Genomic DNA, 18,237 nt, shown 5'->3' on the forward strand with positions numbered 1-18,237 from the left:
GTGCAGCTATAGAATTGTGTTGTTAAAACCTAAGTTTTTGGCTCGGCGCAGGGGCTTATGCCTGTGACCCAGCACTTTAGGAGGCCAAGGTGGGTGGATCTCTTGACCCTAAGAGTTTGAGACCAGCCTGGTCAATATGGTGAAACCCCATCTCTATTCAAAATACAAAAAATTAGCTGGGTGTGGTAGCACTTGCCTTTAGTACCAGCTACTTGGGAGGCTGAGGCATGAGAATTGCTTGAACCCGGGAGGCACAGGTTGCAGTGAGCTGAGATTATGCCACTGTACTCCAGCCTGGGGAACAGAGTGAGACTGTCTACAAAATAAATAAATAAATAAATAAATACTGAAACCTGAGGTTTTGACACCTATCATCTCACACATAAGGTGCAGTCCAGCTTTCTTAACATTTAAATTTGTACTTAGATGTTGCTTTGTAGTCTCAGACTCTGAATCTTTCTAATGCCAAGCCAGTCATCTTCTCTGCAAATGTTCCTCTTACTGACGATTTTTGAATTCTTGGAAAACTCTTGAAGGAAAATCTTCCCATTGTTCCTGTTTCTCTTATTGACAGCTCTACAGTTCTTGGAAACCGATTCCCCATCAGTCATTTTATATACACAGTGAATTGACAAGTTACAACTTGATTATTTCCTAGAAAAAAAATCTCTCTCAATTCTTTTTACTTTTCATTAGGCCATCGTTAGCCAGTTCTTTGATTATAGTAACACCTTTTATATGAACGCTCTGGTATTAGTTTTTAAGTTCTTGCTGGTCTTGGCAAAGCCTGGTTACTAATCTTTCTAAAACAGTGATTACATCATTCTCTTTATAGTCCAAGTTCCTCAGTTGTGTACCAGTAAAACTAGTATTCATTTTAAAAATTTTTAAATTTTAATCTCTTAGTTTTTAATTCACTTTTTTTGATATCCACCAATTGCTTTACTGTCCTACAGGGTACTATTAATGTTTATTGTATTTTGATATCAGCCTTTTGATTTCATATTGTTTCCCCTGTTCATTCATCCATAATCATGTGCCCTCACTTTGCTTTTTTTTAAATGTTACCAACCCCAATTTAATTCCCATCTTTCTGTCTTGTTCCAATACTTTGTTTTTTTATGGAAATAAAATTCAGATACCAGACTATTTTAAAGTGTGTAATTCATTATTATTTAGTACATTCACAGTTTTGTACAACCACTATATCTAGTTTCAAAACATTATTGTCAACTCAAAAGGAAACGTTTTGCCTATTAAACACTCGCTCTTCTTTTCCTCTTACGCTAGCCCTTGGCAACCACTAATCTGCTGTCTCTATTGATTTACCTATTTTGCATATTTCATATGCCTCTTTGACTTAGCATGTTTTCCAGCTTCATCCGTGTTTGTAGCATGTACTTCATTCTTTCTTAGGGCTACATAATACTCCATTATATGGCGGTATATGCCACATTTTGTTTATACATTCATCCATTAAATGGCATTTGAGTTGTTCCTACTTTTCAGCTATGGCGAATGATGCGGCTTTGAACTTGTATACAAGTATTTGTTTGAATACTTGTTTTCAAATCTTTTAGGCAAATAACTAGGTGTAAATTGTGGGCCATATGGTAATTCTGTAACTTATTGAAGAATCACCCAACTTGTGTTCACAGTGGCTATACCATTTTCTGTTCCCACCAGCAATGTGTGAGAGTTCCATTTTTTCCAGATCCTCACCAACACTTGTTATTTTATTTTTACTTTTATTTTTTAATTGTAACATCCGAATGGTATGAAGTATCTCATTAGGGTTTGGATTTGCATTTCTCTAATGATTAACGATGTTGATCAGCATCTTTTCATGTGCTTGTTGATCAATCATATGTACTTGTTTATAGAAATGTCTATTAAAGTTCTTTGCCCGTTTTTAATTTGGATTTTTGCCTTTTTGTTGTTGAGTTGTAAGAATTATTTATATATTCTGGATACCAAACTCTTATTAGATACATGATTGCAAATATTTTCTCCCATTCTATAATTTGTCTGCAGTTTCTTGATAATGCCTTTTGATGCACAAAAGTTTTACATTTTGATGAAGTCTTACAGATAGTATATAGTTTGATCATAATTTATTATCAGTTCTGCCAATCTCTACCTTTTAATCAGGGACTTTATTTTCATTTAAAGTAGTTACTAATAAGGAAAAATGTCTGCAATTTTATTTTTCTTCTATATGTTCCATATCTTTTTGGTTTCTACTTGTTATTTTATTTTTACTTACATTTTTAAATTATAGCATCTGAATGATATGAAGTGGTATCTCATTAGGGTTTTGATTTGCGTTTTGTTTTGCAATTGATTTTTTTTCCTAGAGTATCATCTTGATTCCTTCTTGCTTCTCTTTCTATATAGTTTTTAGTTTTTTCTTTAGTGGTTACCCTGGGGATTAAATATCTTAACTTTATAACAATTAGGTTTGAATTAATATCTACTTACTTTTAGTAGCATACCAAATCAAATATCATTATGGTTGTGCTCTAGAGAGGGAAATATGGTTTTTTGGTGTAAATACAACCCATATGGCAATTATTGGCAACCGTTCTACCCAAACTTTGCCACCTATTTTGCAGTACATACATAGTTCACCCTGATTCTACCATTCACTCTGAATATAGCAACACTTAGCAAATCGATTCTTGTTAGAACAAATATAAAGCATAGTGCAGGACCGTGAGAGGAGTTTGTTGAGATCTTTTATGCTCATTTTTGGCCAAATTTGTGTGGTGCAATTGGTTTGGAAATAAAACTTTCAATTCCTTCTTACTATGTATTTCGGAACAATATTCTGTTAACTAATATGATATTTTGGCTTAATATGTTTTAGTATAATTATCCAGGGACAGATTTGATTCAGTTGAATACATCTGAGACAAATTGTTCTATTGGTCTGATAAATCTTTGATCTAGAAATAAAAATAAATACAAATAAACTGCACAGGGATTGGAAAAGGAGACAAGATCCAGAGGAGATTCTTTAAGAACATTTTTATGTTAACCTTGCAGCAATGAAATCTATTGTATATAAAAAGGAAGCAGGAGGCCAGGTGCGGTGGCTCATGCCTGTAATCCCAGCACTTTGGGAGGCTGAGACATGTGGATCACCTGAGGTCAGGAGTTTGAGACCAGCCTGGCTAACATGATGAAACCTAATCTGTACTGAAAATAAAAAAATTAGCCAGGCGTGGTGGTGCATGCCTGTAATCCCTGCTACTTGGGAAGCTGAGGCAGGAGAACTGCTTGAACTGGGAGGCAGAGATTGCAGTGAGCCAAGATGGTGCCCCTGCATTCTAGCCTGGGCAGCAGAGTGAGACTGTGTCTCAGAAAAGGAAGTAGGAAAGCTACATTTTGAGGAACTCTGTCAAAACTATAATCACAGATCTATTTCTGAAAGTTATTTAACCTAGAAAGCTTTGTCAGATAATGCTGACAAATATTTGAGCAACAGATAATTCTTGTCTGATGTAAACTGTTTCAGGGTGTGGAGATAGATGTGACCTCCGTTTTATGAAGTAAGCCCATCTGTGAAATCTCTAGCACAAGAAAAGCAAAAACATAGTTTAGTTTTATTCCCCAGCATAGATTTCTCTTATGAATGCAAGCCTGTTTCAGTATTAACAATTATATTTCACCGTACTAATAGAGGAAAGGTGAAAAATAGTGTGATCATTTCAGAACATGTCAATTCAGGATTTGTTAAAATTCATCAGTCATTCATGTGAGAATAGGTGGTAAATACCTTGAATCTCTTAAAGGATTGCTTTCAGAAATCTGTTGTAAATATCATATTTAATAATGGATTATTATAAATATTTCTACTAAATTTGAGAATGAGACAATGTTTATTAATAGATACTGTGATTTAGAGCTTTGATATCAGTCTTGGGCAATACAATGAGACAGAAAGAAGAAATGAGTAACAATTGGTAAGTGGGAACCCAATAGAATTAAGTTGGCAAACTGTTGAATGAAGGAAATTTAGCAACTGCCTGATATAAGGACAACATATTCTAATAGTTTTCCTTACAGCAACAATAACCAATTAGAAAATATAATGAGAAAAATGTTTCACATATGGTAGTTATTTAAAATGAGTAAGCACTTAAGAATAAACCTAAAAATAAATTTTTAAGACCATTATGAAGAAAAAGGACAGATCAAGAAAATAGGAGTCAACTGTGATGGTATACTATGCTCCTAGATAGGAGGACTTGATTCCTCTCAAATCGCAGTATAGTTCAAATTCATAATACTCGAAGTTTCAACTAGATTTCTTACGGAAATGGAAAAGCTGTCAACACACCCTGGAATATAATATTCCATTGGTTATGACTTAGAAAATACCATTTTAAGTAGATTTAATTGAAAATGGCTATTTTACTTTCCCTTTCAGTCTCTGCTTCTGTTCTCCATCAATGAAGTAAACTTATGACAGCCTAATATGAAGACAGTTTTAAATAATGGAAACTATGGGTCTGTTTATTCACTTGTTTTTATGAGTCAGTAATATTTTGTTACAGGGCAAACTAGATATTAAGAAAACTTTTTTTTTGTAAACAGAGTTATTTCCTAAGAGGTTTCCTGGGTGCATATGCAAAGAAATTCTTGGTTTGTCTAGTTTGCCAAATGAAACCTCTTGTAATAGAATATTACTTTTCTGGAGTTACAAAAATGACTTGTGTATTCATTTTTTTAAAAAGTCTCAGCATATTTGCCAGAATAGCCATTTTTAGATACAGTATGGCAGATATTTTGAATTATAATTTAAAAAATTGTACAGCTTCCTTTGTAAAAACAAAAGGTTGCTCTTTGATTTCTCTGTTTTATAATATTAAATATCAGAAAACTATAAATTAATGTTCACATTTTGAGTTTGCTTTTCTGCTACTGGTTTCATTTTTAAAATAATAATTCTTTTTAAAAAAGAGTTTGAATACTACAGATCTACATGATGTGAAACTGAGGTTCTTATGTTCACTTTTTTTTTTTTTTTTTTTTTTNTGAGACAGAGTTTTGCTCTGTCGCCCAGGCTGGAGGGCAGTGGCGTGATCTCAGCTCGCTGCACCCTCCGCCTCCCAGGTTCAAATGAGTATCCTGCCTCAGCCTCCCGAGTATGTGGGACTACAGACGCGTGCCACCACACCCGGCTAATTTTTTGTATTTTAATTAGAGATGAGGTTTCACCGTGTTAGCCAGGATGGTCTCCTGACCTTGCGATCTGCCCACCTTGGCCTCCCAAAGTGCTGAGATTACAGGTGTGAGCCACTGTGCTCGGATGTTCACTTTCTTTCCTGCTTTCTGCCAGTTACAGCTTCCAGGGATGATTACATTTAACCTTGGAATGTATTGAAATGTATCCTTGTAGATCTTTTTCTATACATGTAACATTTACAAGGTGATTTTGGGGGAGCTTAAGTAAAAATAGAATAATAAATAATATTATACATACTATGCAATTTATAATATAACCACATAGATAATCTGACCAAAGAAAAAATGACATTCTTGCATAAATTGGGATATAAAAAAACTGTCCCCTTTTCTGTCACCAGGTGGAATGCAGTGGCGTGATCTTGGCTTACTGCAACCTCTGCCTCCTGGGTTCAAGCGAGTCTCCTGCCTCAGCCTCCCAAGTAGCTGGGATTACAGGTGCCCATCACCACACCTGGCTAATTTTTGTATTTTTAGTAGAGACGGGGTTTCACCATGTTGGCCAGGCTGGTCTTGAACTCCTGACCTCAAGTGATCCACCCACCTTCATCTTCCAAAGTGCCGGGATTACAGGTGTGAGCCACTGCATTCGGCTTCCCCATATGCCTTTTTAAAAAGTTATTAAGATATTTTAGTCATCAGAAAGATAATTTCATATTAAGGATATGAAATTATGCTGTATGATCTTGAGCCTTAATAACATGCATAAATAACTGAGTCCTTAGGAAAATCTTAATCTTTGGGAGTCATAGGTGACTGACTGCCTAGGCCATAATATTGGACTTAAACACATTGTAAGATTTGGAGTCTTCTTTAGAAGTGACTGCTTTTTGAAAGAAACTTTAAAAGTAAATCATAACATTTCCTCATTTTTATGAAGTGAATGCCCTTATTAGATAAAAGAAATTCTCTGGCAGAGCTCTGCTTAGGTAGGGCCTCATGAATATACTCAGAAGTTTAATTTTCTTGAAAATATGTTTAATGGAAAATGGCTTCAGCAGCAACAACAACAGAAACAATTGAATATTGCATCTATGCCTAAAGACCGAAAGGAAATACAACCAAATATTCATGTAGTCATATGAGAATTTTTCTTTATTTTTCTTTCTGTTCTGCCTTTTTTCCTTAGATTTCCTTTCAATATTTATTTGGGCAAAATATGTGATCAGGGAGTTTATATAAGCACAGCAAATGATTAATAATCTTACTGACCATGTTGATACTAACAAAGTAGTGGGTCTTTTTTTTTGAGATGGAGTCTTACTCTGTCTCAGGCTGGAGTGCAGTGGCACTGTCTTGGCTCACTACAACCTCTGCCTCCCAGATTCAAGCGATTCTCCTGCCTAAGCCTACCAAGTAGCTAGCATTACAGGTGTGCGCCTCCATGCCTGGCTAATTTTTGTATTTTTGGTGGAGATGGGGTTTTACCATGTCAGCCAGGCTGGTCTTGAACTCCTGACCTCTGGTGATCTGCCCGCCTCGGCTAAAGTGCTAGGATTACAGACGTGAGCCACCATGCCTAACCATGGTAACATTTTTATCAGATTGTTAAAGATTAACAGAATATGGAATTTAATTTTTGAAAAAATAACATGAGCATTCATCTACACTTCTGTTGAAAGTGTCACAGTAAAGCCTGCACATCTATCCATATGTAGTAGTGGCAAGCAGTTTTTTATGACTTAACAGATTTGTTTATTTTATGACTCTCAGAAAGTCAAGTATGATTACAACTATGTTAAAAAAAAAAAAATACCAGAAAACACAGGCTTACATATTCAGGAATGTACTGGTAAGTAAGCAACAACCACAGTTTGAGGAAGAAATAAGCTAACTTAATTAGAGTGTTTACATATGAATATTGAGTTTAGGGGTCACTTAGTTTTAATTATTATTTTCTGTATTTTCCAAGTATATATTTTACAATCAGATAATTTATTTTATTTGCTCTTAGCTGTCTTCTGCGGATCAGGTTTTCTATATGTTTCTTGTTATATATTCATTTTTTTAAATGCTATAATACCATTTGATTTCCATTCATTTTTGTCTTTTTTTCCTCAGGCCAAGATAACCAGGTTAACCAAACGCTTTGAAGCAGCCAAAGAAGATCTTAAGAAAAGACAAGAAGTAAGATTTTCTATTCTTGCATAATTAATATTTAGCTCTAAGTGGTAATCTTAGGAAATGCTGAATTAGGAGGAAACTCTATTACAAATCTGAAATTTGCTTTCATACTGTGTATTCCTATATGTAATTTCTAGACTTATAGCTCTAAAACTAATGAACCCCTTTCAAATTCTCATTTACTATTCTCATATATCAACATTTATATTAATCTATTTTAGGTTATGCAATTCTTTCTTTTGTTTGTTTGTTTTTTGAGATGGAGTCTTTCTCTGTTGCCCCGGCTGTAATGCAGTGGCATCATCTTAGCTCACTACAACCTCTGTCTCCCAGGTTCAAGTGATTCTCCTGCCTCAACCTCCTAAGTAGCTGGGATTACAGGTGCCTGCCACCACACCCAACTGAATTTTGTATTTTTAGTGGAGATGGGGTTTCACCATGTTGGCCAGGCTGGTCTCGAACTCCCGACCTCAGGTGATCCGCCTGCCTTGGCCTCTCAAAGTGCTAGGATTACAGACGTGAGCCATTGCGCCTGGCCCTTTAGGTTATGTACTTCTTGAAGCTGTGTTTTCTATCCATCTTTAAAATTATGTTTCAGGGATTTGTCTTACCTTGTTTCTTTCATTTTACGTTCTTGGCGGTGTCCTAGTATGGTCTCTTACTATTTTTCCCAAAGTATCTTAGTATTCTACTGACTGTAATGTTTCTGTTCTCCCTTCCTTTCTTCCCCATATAGTCAATCCTCTTTTATACATTACTTGTAATATACAGAGATTAGATTAAGTCACTTTATTGCCTTAAACATTTTGAGTATTTTTTTAAAGTGTGCAATTAAGTTCAAACATGATGGCATAAATTGACTTTCATAGTCTGGCTTTTGCTTTTTGTTGTTTCCTTCATTTTTTCTTTATTATTTTGCTACTCTTCTGTTATTTCCTTTATTATTCATATTTTAATATAGTACTTTATATATCGCATTATAGTTTTTAGTTGGGTTTGTTTTCTTTTCCTCCTGAATTTTTTTTGTTTTTAATTTTTTTATTTGAACAAGTTCCATTTCTTCATCTTGATAGCTCCATTGTCTGGCACATAGTAAATTGCCAGTGCCAATAAATAGTAATCATATTTCCTAGGGATTTTGCTGTATTGATGCATTTTCATATATTCTTTCCTGTCTCTGCAGCAGTAGTGCATAGATCCCTATGAACTCTTCCCCTAGCTTCCACTAGTGATGAAATCTTATCATAGTAGTACAGTATCAAAGCAAAGAAATTGACAGTTTTGTGAAGTAGTTTACAGACTTAACAGTTTTTACATGTGTGTAAAAATTCACTGTGCATGTGCATCTATTTGCGAGTGTTTATGTTTCCATGCAGATTGATCACATGTATAGATTTTTGTAGCCCCCATCACAGTGAAGACATAAAATTTTTATGTCACCGTAAGTGTACTCTCTCATGCTACCCTTTTATGGTTTTGTTTTCACTAGTTAATCTGTTCTCTATCTCTGTATTTTTTTTTACTTAACTTTTTAAGTGTTGACTTCTTTTTTTCTTGAGCAACTGACAGTTGGTTTTGGTTTTTGTTCTGCAAACACTAATCTTCCTAAAGTTTCATTTGGTCATACCTAAAGATTTTTTTCATTATGGTCTTTTTCAATGATGTAATTAACTGACTATTTCTAAACTCTACTTTCTTAGTTTTGTTTCTTTGTCATAATTCAAAGACTGAGCTGTTTTATTGTTAGATAATGGGTATAAACATTTTTCTTTTTAATTTTATTTTTAACTTGAGAATACTGTTTTGATGTAAGGGTATAAGTTTTTACTTTAAAACATTTATTTTCTATTTCTGAACCAAGCATTTGTCTTTGAAACTTTTCTCTTTGTTTTTTACAGTATGAATTTCACTTATTCTCTTTCCTTCTTGTGTCTGAACCAAACAGCATTTACACTGTATACTTTTCAGTTTTAGTACATGTCGAATTTGTTCTCAACACTACTGTCCAATTCTTCTTGCCTATGTAGTCAAAGGAGACAGGCAGAGACTTTAAGGAATATGGATGAAAATATTGTAGTTCCTGAACATTGCTGTTTTGGAGAGCTAGAAGTAGTTTCAAAACAAAGAAAAAATACCATACAAGCTCTAAAAATTGGATGTGATTAATTTGATCAATTAGGGCATGTGGTACTTGAAGAAAAATGTTACGGTGGTTGTTTTTGAATCTTTCAAATTTTGTGCCTTCATTAGCTTGTGGTTAAGGCACCTTTCTACACATTATTATTAATATTTTTTTTCCAGTCAGATGTCTGGAAGTTTGAGAATTTAAATCATTCATTTATTTTATTTTATTTTTGTTTTTTTTGAAACGGGATCTCACTCTGTTGCTCTGGCTAAAGTGCAGTGGCACAATCTTGGCTCACTACAACCTCTGCCTTCCAGGCTCAAAATATTCTCCCACCTCAGCCTCTCAAGTAGCTAGGGCTACAGTCACATGCCACCACGCCCAGCTAATTTTTGTATTTTTTTAGAGGATAGTGTCTCACTGTGTTGCCTAGGGTAGTGACGAACTCCTGAGCTCAACCAGTCTGCACACCTTGGCCTCCCAAAGTGGAATCACAGCTGTGAGCCACCATGCCTAACCCTTATTTATTTATTCATTTATTTATTTATTTATTGACAGAGTCTTGCTCTGTTACCCAGGCTGGAGTGCAATGGTGCAATCTCAGCTCACTGCAACGTCCGCCTCCTGGGTTCAAGCAATTTTCCTGCCCCAGCTTCCCCAGTTTCCCTATTAGCTGAGATTACAGGCACATACCACCAGGCCCAGCTAATTTTTAGTATTCTTAGTAGAGACAGGGTTTCGCCATGTTGGTCAGGGTGGTCTCAAACTCCTGACCTTGTGATTTGCCCACCCTGGCCTCCCAAAGTGCTGGGATTATAGGCATGAGCCACCACACCCAGTCCCCAGCCCTTATTTATTAATTCTTACAAAGGTGACTTATGGGATGTGGTGTGAGTTGCACTCCTGCCAGTTTTCAAAGCTACATCTGATTATGTGTAACCATTTTAACCATCAGTCATCACACTGCCTCATGGTCCATTATTGTTCATAATGACTTACCCTTACATCTGTAAATTTTGTCTGAACTCTGCCCTCTAATTATAGTATCCACTATAATTTTATACTTGTTTCTTGCTAGGTTTTAAAAACAGAGATACAGAAAGGAATATTCCTCTTATCAATAAATAGCCAATAAAACTTTAAATGCTTTTATTTTATTTAGATTTGCACCTTGGTCCTCTGCTATTAGCTTATTAAAACAAACCTCACCATTCATGTTTGTCTCTAAACATTTTCTATTTTATTTCTAAAAGAGCAGGAAACCTTCATAAAGGCACCTCATTTCTAAGACCACATTCATAATCCAATCTATTACACTGATGGATGACTGTTGTCTCTACCTTTGGTTCTTTCCAGCTCTTCCTATAAAATAATATTCAAGATATTTTTCATACTTATCCTGTATCTATATAAAGCAATCACTTAGTGAAATTTTGGATTAAATCTAAATTGTGCACTGGATGTTTTCTTTTTAAAATTTTAAGAATTCTTTTTGTTTTTAATTGTGATAGAAGCATAAAATATACTCTCAATCATTTTTAAGTGTACAGTTATTTCAATATAGTATTCACATTGTATATAACAGATCTCTAGGACTTTCTCATCTTACAAAACTGAAACTGTATACATAAAACAACTCTCCATTTTCCTCTCTTTCAGCCCTTGGAAAACATCATTCTACTTTGTTTTTATCATTCTGACTATTTTAGATAGCTCATACAAGTGAAATTATACAGTATTTGTCCTTTTCCGACTTGCTGACCTCACTCAGTGCAATATCATCAAAATGCACACCTGTTGTAACGTGTGATAGGACTTTCTTCTTTCTCAGGGGAGAATAATATTCCATTATACATATTTTTATTGTTTCATTTGTTGATGGAGATTTGGGCTGTTATTATATTGGGGCTATTTTGAATAATGCTGCAATGGACATGAAGTGCAGCTATCTCTTTGAGATCCTATTTTTAATTCTTTTGCATGTATAGCCAGAAGGGGAATTAATGGGTTGTATGGTAATACCTTTAGATATTTGAGGAGCCCCCATACTGTTCTTCATAGAGGCTGCACTATTTCAGATTTATATAAGTAATGCTCAAGAGTTCCAGATTTCCCATAACCTCACTAACATGTTATTTTCTGTTGTTTTGTTAGTGACCATCCTCATGGATGTATGTGATATCTCATTGTGGTTTTTATTTGCATTAATAACTAGTGATATTGAGCCTCTTTTCATATGCTTGTTGGCCATTTATGTGTCTCCTTTGGAGAAAAGTATCTTCAGGTTCTCTGCCTATTTTTAAATCAAGATGCTTATTTTTGTTGTTGCTAAGTTGTAGGCATTCTTTATATATTCTGAATATTGACCCTTATATAAATTATTTGCAAATTTTTTGCATTATTTGTTTACTTATCACTTGTTTCCTTTCATATACAGAAGTTATTAAGTTTGATCTAGTCCTATTTGTCTATTTTTGCTTTCATTGCCTTTGCTGTTAGTGTCATATACAAAAGAATTATTGCCAAATCTAATGTCATGAAGCTTTTCCTGTATGTTTTCCTGTAGGAATTTTATAGTTTTAGGCCTTATATTTAAGTCTTTAGTCAATTTTGAGTTAATTATATATATTTTGTCAGGGTCCATCTTCATTCTTTTGGATGTATATATCCAGTTTTCCCAGCACCATTTATTAAAGAGGTGTCCTTGTCTCATTGTGTGGTTTTGACAGTTTCGTTGGAGATCATTTGACCATATATGTGAGTTTATTTCTGGGCTCTCTATTCAGTTTGTTTGGTCTCTGTTTTTGTGCCAGCACCATCTTTTTTTGATTACTGTAGCTTTGTAATATATTTTGTGAGGTCCCCACCCCCAACCCCTTTGGCCACTGTAGTGTAATATGTAAAATGTTTTCAAGTTAGGAAGTATGAAACCTCCAACTTTGTTCTTTTTCTAAATTGTTTTGGCAATTCAGGATCCTTTGAGATTCCATATGAATTTTAGGATTTTTTTTCTGGGGAAAAAAAACACCATTGCAATATTGATAGAGATTGTGTTGAATTTGCAGATTGCTTTGGGCAATATAGATATTTTAACAATAATAAGTCTTCCAGTCCATGAACATATTTGACTTATTTGACTTATTTGTGTCTATAAATTTTTTCCAACATTGTTTTGTAGTTTTTTTTCTTTTTTTTTTTTTTTGGTACAATTCTTTCTCTTCCTTTGTTAACTCATTCCTATTTTATTCTTTTTGATGCTATTGTAAATTATATTGTTAATTTATTATTCATGTTTTTCATAGTTGATAGATATGCAACTGGTTTTTGCAGGTTGATTTTGTATCCTGCAACATTACTGAGTTTGCTTATGTTTGAACAGTTGTCTTTATGTTTTTACATGTAAGATTGTGTCATCTGTGAACAAAGATATTTATACTCTGATTTGCATGCCATTTATTTCTTTTTCTTGTATAATTGTTTTGTTTAGGATTTCCCATACTATATAGAATAAAAGTGGCAAGAGTGGGCATACTTGCTTAATTCCTGATCTTAGAAGGAAAGCTTTCAATTTTTCACCATGGAATATGATGTTAACTGTGAAGGTTTTATGTATGACCTTTATTAAATTGAGATAGTTTCCATTTCTGGTTTGATGAGTGGTTTTTTTTTTCTTCAATGAAAGGGTGTTGAATTTTGTCAAGTTCTTTTGCTGCATCAGTTAGGATGATCACGTGCTTTTTGTCCTTTATTCTGTTAATATCTCATGTTACATTGATTTTTATATGTTGACCTATCCTTGCACTCCTCAGATAAACCAGCTTAGTCATCGTGTATAATCTTTTTAACATGCCGTTGAGTTTGGTTTGCTAATGTTTTCTTGAGGATTTTTATATCAGTATTCATCAGGGATATTTGCCTGTAGTTTTTTTTTAGTATCTTTGTCCGGCTTTAAGTATCAAGGTAATGATTGCCTAATACATGGAATTTGAAAGTACTCCTACTTGTAAGTACTCATCTTGGAAAGTACTCCTCTTGGAATACTGCCAGTTGTTTGGTAACATCCTCCAGTGAAGCCGTCTGGTCTTAGGCTTTTGTTTGTTAATTTTGTTTATTTTTAAAATTTATTGTTATTTATCAGTTGTTATTATTTTTGCAACAGAGTCTTTCTCTGTTACCCAGGCTGGAGTGCAGTGGTGTGATCTTGGTTCAGGTGATCCAAATAGCTGGAATAATAGGCATGCACCACCACATCCAGCTAATTTTTGTATTTGTAGTGGAGACGGGGTTTTACCATATTGGCCAGGGTTGTCTTGAACTCCTAACCTCAAGTGAGCCACCACACCTTGTCTTAGTCTTTTGTTTGTTAGGAGATTTCTATTACTGATTAAATCTCCTTACTATTTATAGATTTTTTTTTTTTTAATTCAGACTTGGTAGGTTATGTGTTTTTAGAAATTTATTTCTTCTAGGTAATCAAGTTTGCAGGTGTATAATTGTTCATCGTAGTCTCTTGTAATCCTTTCCATTTATGTAGCATCAGTTCTAATGCTGTCTTTCTTTCGTTTCTTTTAATTTTTAAAGCTATCGATTTTGTTAGCCTAGCTAAGGATTTGTCAATTTTTTTAAACCAACTGTTAGTTTTGTTGTTGCTTTTCTGTTTTTCTATTCTGTATTTCGTTTTTCTTCTGCTGTAGTTTCCATTATTTGTTTCCTCTTGCTAATTTTGGGTTTCGTTTCTTTTTCCTCCTACTTTTTTGAGTTGTGAAGTTAGATTGTTGATTTGAGATCTTCGTGTTTTACCACTATAAACTTCATTATTACCACTGTTTTCACTGCATACAATTTGTTATATTTTGTTTTCATTTTCATTTATCTGAAGATACCTTGTAATTTACCTTCTTCTTTGACTTGTTGGTTTTTTTTTTTTAACAGCATGTTTAATTTTCACATATTTGTGACTTTTCCTAATTTTCTTCTGCTTTTGATTTAAAGTTTCATTCCATTATGTTCAGAAAGTATACTTGGTATAATTCCACTCTTTCTAAATTTGTTAAGACCTGGGTTGTGACATGTGACCTATCCATGAGAATGTTCTGTGTGCTCTTGAGAAGAATGTGTATTCTGCTGTTGTTTGATAGAGTATTCTATATGTCTGTTAGGTCCAATTGGTATATAGTGTTGTTAAAGTTCTCTGTTTCCTTACTGATATTCTGTCTGATGGTTCTATCCATTATTGAAAGTGAGGTATTGAAGTTTCCTACTATAATTGTGTTGCTGTCTGTTTCTCCCTTTCATTCTTTCAATGTTTGTTTCATATATTTGGAGCTCTGATATTAGGAGGTGTGTGTGTGTGTGCGTGTGTATTTGTTACAGCTGGTGAAAGGACCCTTTTATCATTATGTTCTTTATTGTCTGTTTTGACGGTTTTTGACTTAAAGTCAATTTCGTCGTACATAAGTATGGCCCATCCTTACTCTCTTTTTGTTACCATTTGCATGGAATATCTTTTTCCATTCTTTCACTTTCATTGTGTGTTGTGTTTTACATCCAACGTGAGCCTTTTGTAGGCAGCATATAGTCGGATGTTATTTTTTAAAAACATTAAGTCAGCCTGTCTTTTGATTGCAGAGTTTTATCCATTTGCATTTAAATAAACTGCTAATTGGAAGGGACTTAATATTGTTGTTTTGTTTTTTTCTCTGGTTTGTAGGTTCATTGTTTTTTTGTTTTCTTTTGGTATAGTAGTATGCTTTCATTCCTTTTATAATTCCTTTTGTGTATTTTCTGTAGATGTTTTCTCTGTGGTTACCATGGGGATTATATAAAACATCCTAAAGTTACAACTATTATTTTAAACTGCAAATAACTTTAGTCATATAAGAGCTCTACTCTATATCTGCCTCACCACAACTTCATGTTACTGATGTGCCACATATCACATCTTTTTATGTTGTGTATCTGTTAACATATTTTTAGTTTTTTTATGCTTTAAGTTCTATACCAGAATTAAAAGTGATTTGTGCACCAATATAACAAGAATACAGGATTCTTTATTTTTCTCCTCATCAACCTTTACTAAGGAGGTTCATATTTTTGTATACTTCCATGATGTTGTGTTGTACTCTTTAATTTCCTCTTGAAGGACTTTCTTTAGCACTTCTTGTAAGATAAGTATAGTGATGAAACTCCTTCAACTTTTATTAATCTGGGAAAAATTTTAATTTCACCTTCATTTTTGAAGCATATTATTGCCAGATATAGTATTCTTTGATTGGCAGTTCTTTCATTCACCATTTTGAAAAGATATTATCTCATTCCTTCAGAAGGGCTTACAAGGTTTCTGCTGAGAAATCTGCATGTTATCTAATGGGAGTTTTCTTGTATATTTTTATGATTTGCTTTTCTCTTATTGCTTTCAGGATTATTTACCGTGACTCAGACAGCTTGGTTATAATGTATCTCAGTGTAGATGTTTTTGGGTTAATGATAGAGGTCTTTGAGCTTCTTGAATTTGTATCTCCATTTTTCTTCTTTCAGTTTCAGACCTTTTCAGCAATTATTTATCTAAATGGGTTCCTAGCCCCTTTCTCTCTGTCTTCCTTTACTTCCCTTGTATATATATTTGTCTGCCTGTTGGTGTCCCAAAAGTCTTTTAGATTTTCTTAGCTTGTCTTCATTCTCTTTTTGTTCCTCTGGCGTGATACTTTCAGATGACCTGTCTTCAGAATTGTGGATTTTTTCTTTTGTTTTATCCAGTCTGCTCTTGATTCCATACAGTGAATTTTCATTTCAGTGTATTCTTCAGCTTTATGATTTCTGTTTGATTCGTTTCTACAATTTCTTTGTTGATGTTCTTACTTTGTTCGTGCACCCTTTTCCTGATTTTGCTGTATTCTGTCACCTCTTTCACCTCATTGAGTATCTTAATGATAGTTATTTTGAATTTATTGGGAGATAATTCATAGCTTTCTTTTTCTTTAGGGTTGGTTTTTGGAGATTTATTTTGTTTATTTGATTGGACCGTGTTTCTCTATTTATTTGTATGCTTGCTGAAATTTTAGCATTCGAAAAAACAGCCACATCTCCCAGACTTTGTGGACTCTTGCACACGGGAAGGGCTTCACCAGTCAGCCTTGCTAGAGATTCTGTGGGACTCTAAAACGTTTTTTTTGGGGAGGGGATGTGCTATGTGTCTTCTCTGGGCTTTTGCTTGTACTCTTCCATCTAAAGAGGTTTGCCTCTCCACTCTGAAGCTCCCTCTGGTGCCTGTCTTTGCTATAGCAGCCATCGCTGGTGCTTTGGCAAGCTGTTGTATTAGTGCTTCCCCTGCTGTCTGTCTGTGTTACTGCAATTTCTCTGGTCCTGTATCAAGTTGTGGGTCCTGCCTTTGGTCTCTGAGGCTCACAGGCATCCAGAGTGCCATAGTCACAGTTCTTGCTCCAGGTTAGTTCTGTTGGCTGAGACAAAATCTAGTGCCTTGAGAGCATCTTCTCAAAAAGTTGGATACAAGCTCCACCTTTCTCTTTCTTTTCTGGTGTAGAAACTGTGTTGGGAGGTTGATGTGGTATAGTGAATAAATGCAATGTAGTTTCCTAACTGTTCCAGTGTGCCTCTTTTTGGCCTTGTGCTCACCTGGGATGCCATATCCTCTCAATTAGTTTGTGGAATTCTCATGCAGGCAATATGATGCTGACATTGTTAAGTCATCTTCATAGGGGAAGCAGAGCCTGGGACTTCCTGTTCTGATATATTGCTGATCATACCACAGGTTAAAAAATCCTCCATCAAATGACTCCTGTGTTCTAAACCATTTGTTTTATTTATTTTCTATGTTTTTTCTTCTTTTTTGTTTTTCTCCTGAAGCATTCTTTTAACCATTTTAAGTGTAATAATTCCTCAGTGATTGCTGGGCACCTTAGTTCATGTCTGCAATCCCAGCACTTTGGGAGGCCAAGGCAGGCAGATCACTTGAGGTCAGGAGTTTGAAACCAGCCTGGTCAACATGGTGAAACCCTATATCTACGAAAAATACAAAAATTAGCTGGGCATGGTGGTGGGCACCTGTAATCCCAGCTACTCAGAGGTTGAGGCACAAGAATCTCTTGAACGTGTGAGGTGGCGGTTGCAGCAAGCCAAGATGGTGCCACTGCACTCCAGCCGGAGTAATAGAGTGAGACTCCATCTTCAAATAAGAAATATCACTCAGCAATGTGCTCGAAGATGCATTCCTTTCCCTAAAAGCTTTTCTTTTTTAAGCTTTTTCCATTGGCATTACACTGTTATTTTAATTTGCTTTTCTATTGTTTTACATGTGTTTGTCTTGACAGCCAGATTTAAAGTATGTTTATAGCAGATTATCTTAATTCCATTGTTTTTCCCTCTATACCTATCTAATGCAATGTCATACTAGAAGATTGAAATTATTGTTGTTCCATATAAAAAGTAACAAGATGTATTTGTTGTTGAGAAAAGTGATTAATGGCATCTGCTCAATGTAATTCTAAGCATTTATTACCTTTGGTTTAATATGTTATTCTTACACTTGACTGGAGTTATTTTATTCTTTTCGTTTTTTGTTTGTTGTTTGTTTGATTTTGAGACGGGGTCTGGCTCTGTCACCGAGGCTGGAGTGCAGTGACACAATCTTGGCTCAAGTGATCCTTCCACCTCAGCCTCCCAAGGAGCTGAGACCACAGGAGTGCACTACTATGCCTGGCCAATTTTGTATTTTTTTT

The 18,237-nt window shown here is 34.7% G+C and overlaps 1 protein-coding gene across 9 annotated transcripts in view; it reads left to right on the plus strand.

Annotated features, from left to right (window-relative positions):
• LOC108304191 (activating transcription factor 7 interacting protein) overlaps positions 1-18,237 on the plus strand; it is a 126,752-nt gene that overhangs the window by 73,110 nt on the left and 35,405 nt on the right. For all 9 annotated transcript variants that reach the window (XM_017528264.2, XM_017528300.2, XM_017528255.2 and 6 more), the window contains one exon: positions 7,315-7,380. In XM_017528264.2, the coding sequence (XP_017383753.1) occupies positions 7,315-7,380 (66 nt within the window). The remainder of the gene's footprint in view (positions 1-7,314; positions 7,381-18,237) is intronic.

The sequence above is a fragment of the Cebus imitator genome, unplaced genomic scaffold (assembly GCF_001604975.1).
Source record: "Cebus imitator isolate Cc_AM_T3 unplaced genomic scaffold, Cebus_imitator-1.0 Scaffold2, whole genome shotgun sequence".
Classification (NCBI taxonomy): domain Eukaryota; kingdom Metazoa; phylum Chordata; class Mammalia; order Primates; family Cebidae; genus Cebus; species Cebus imitator.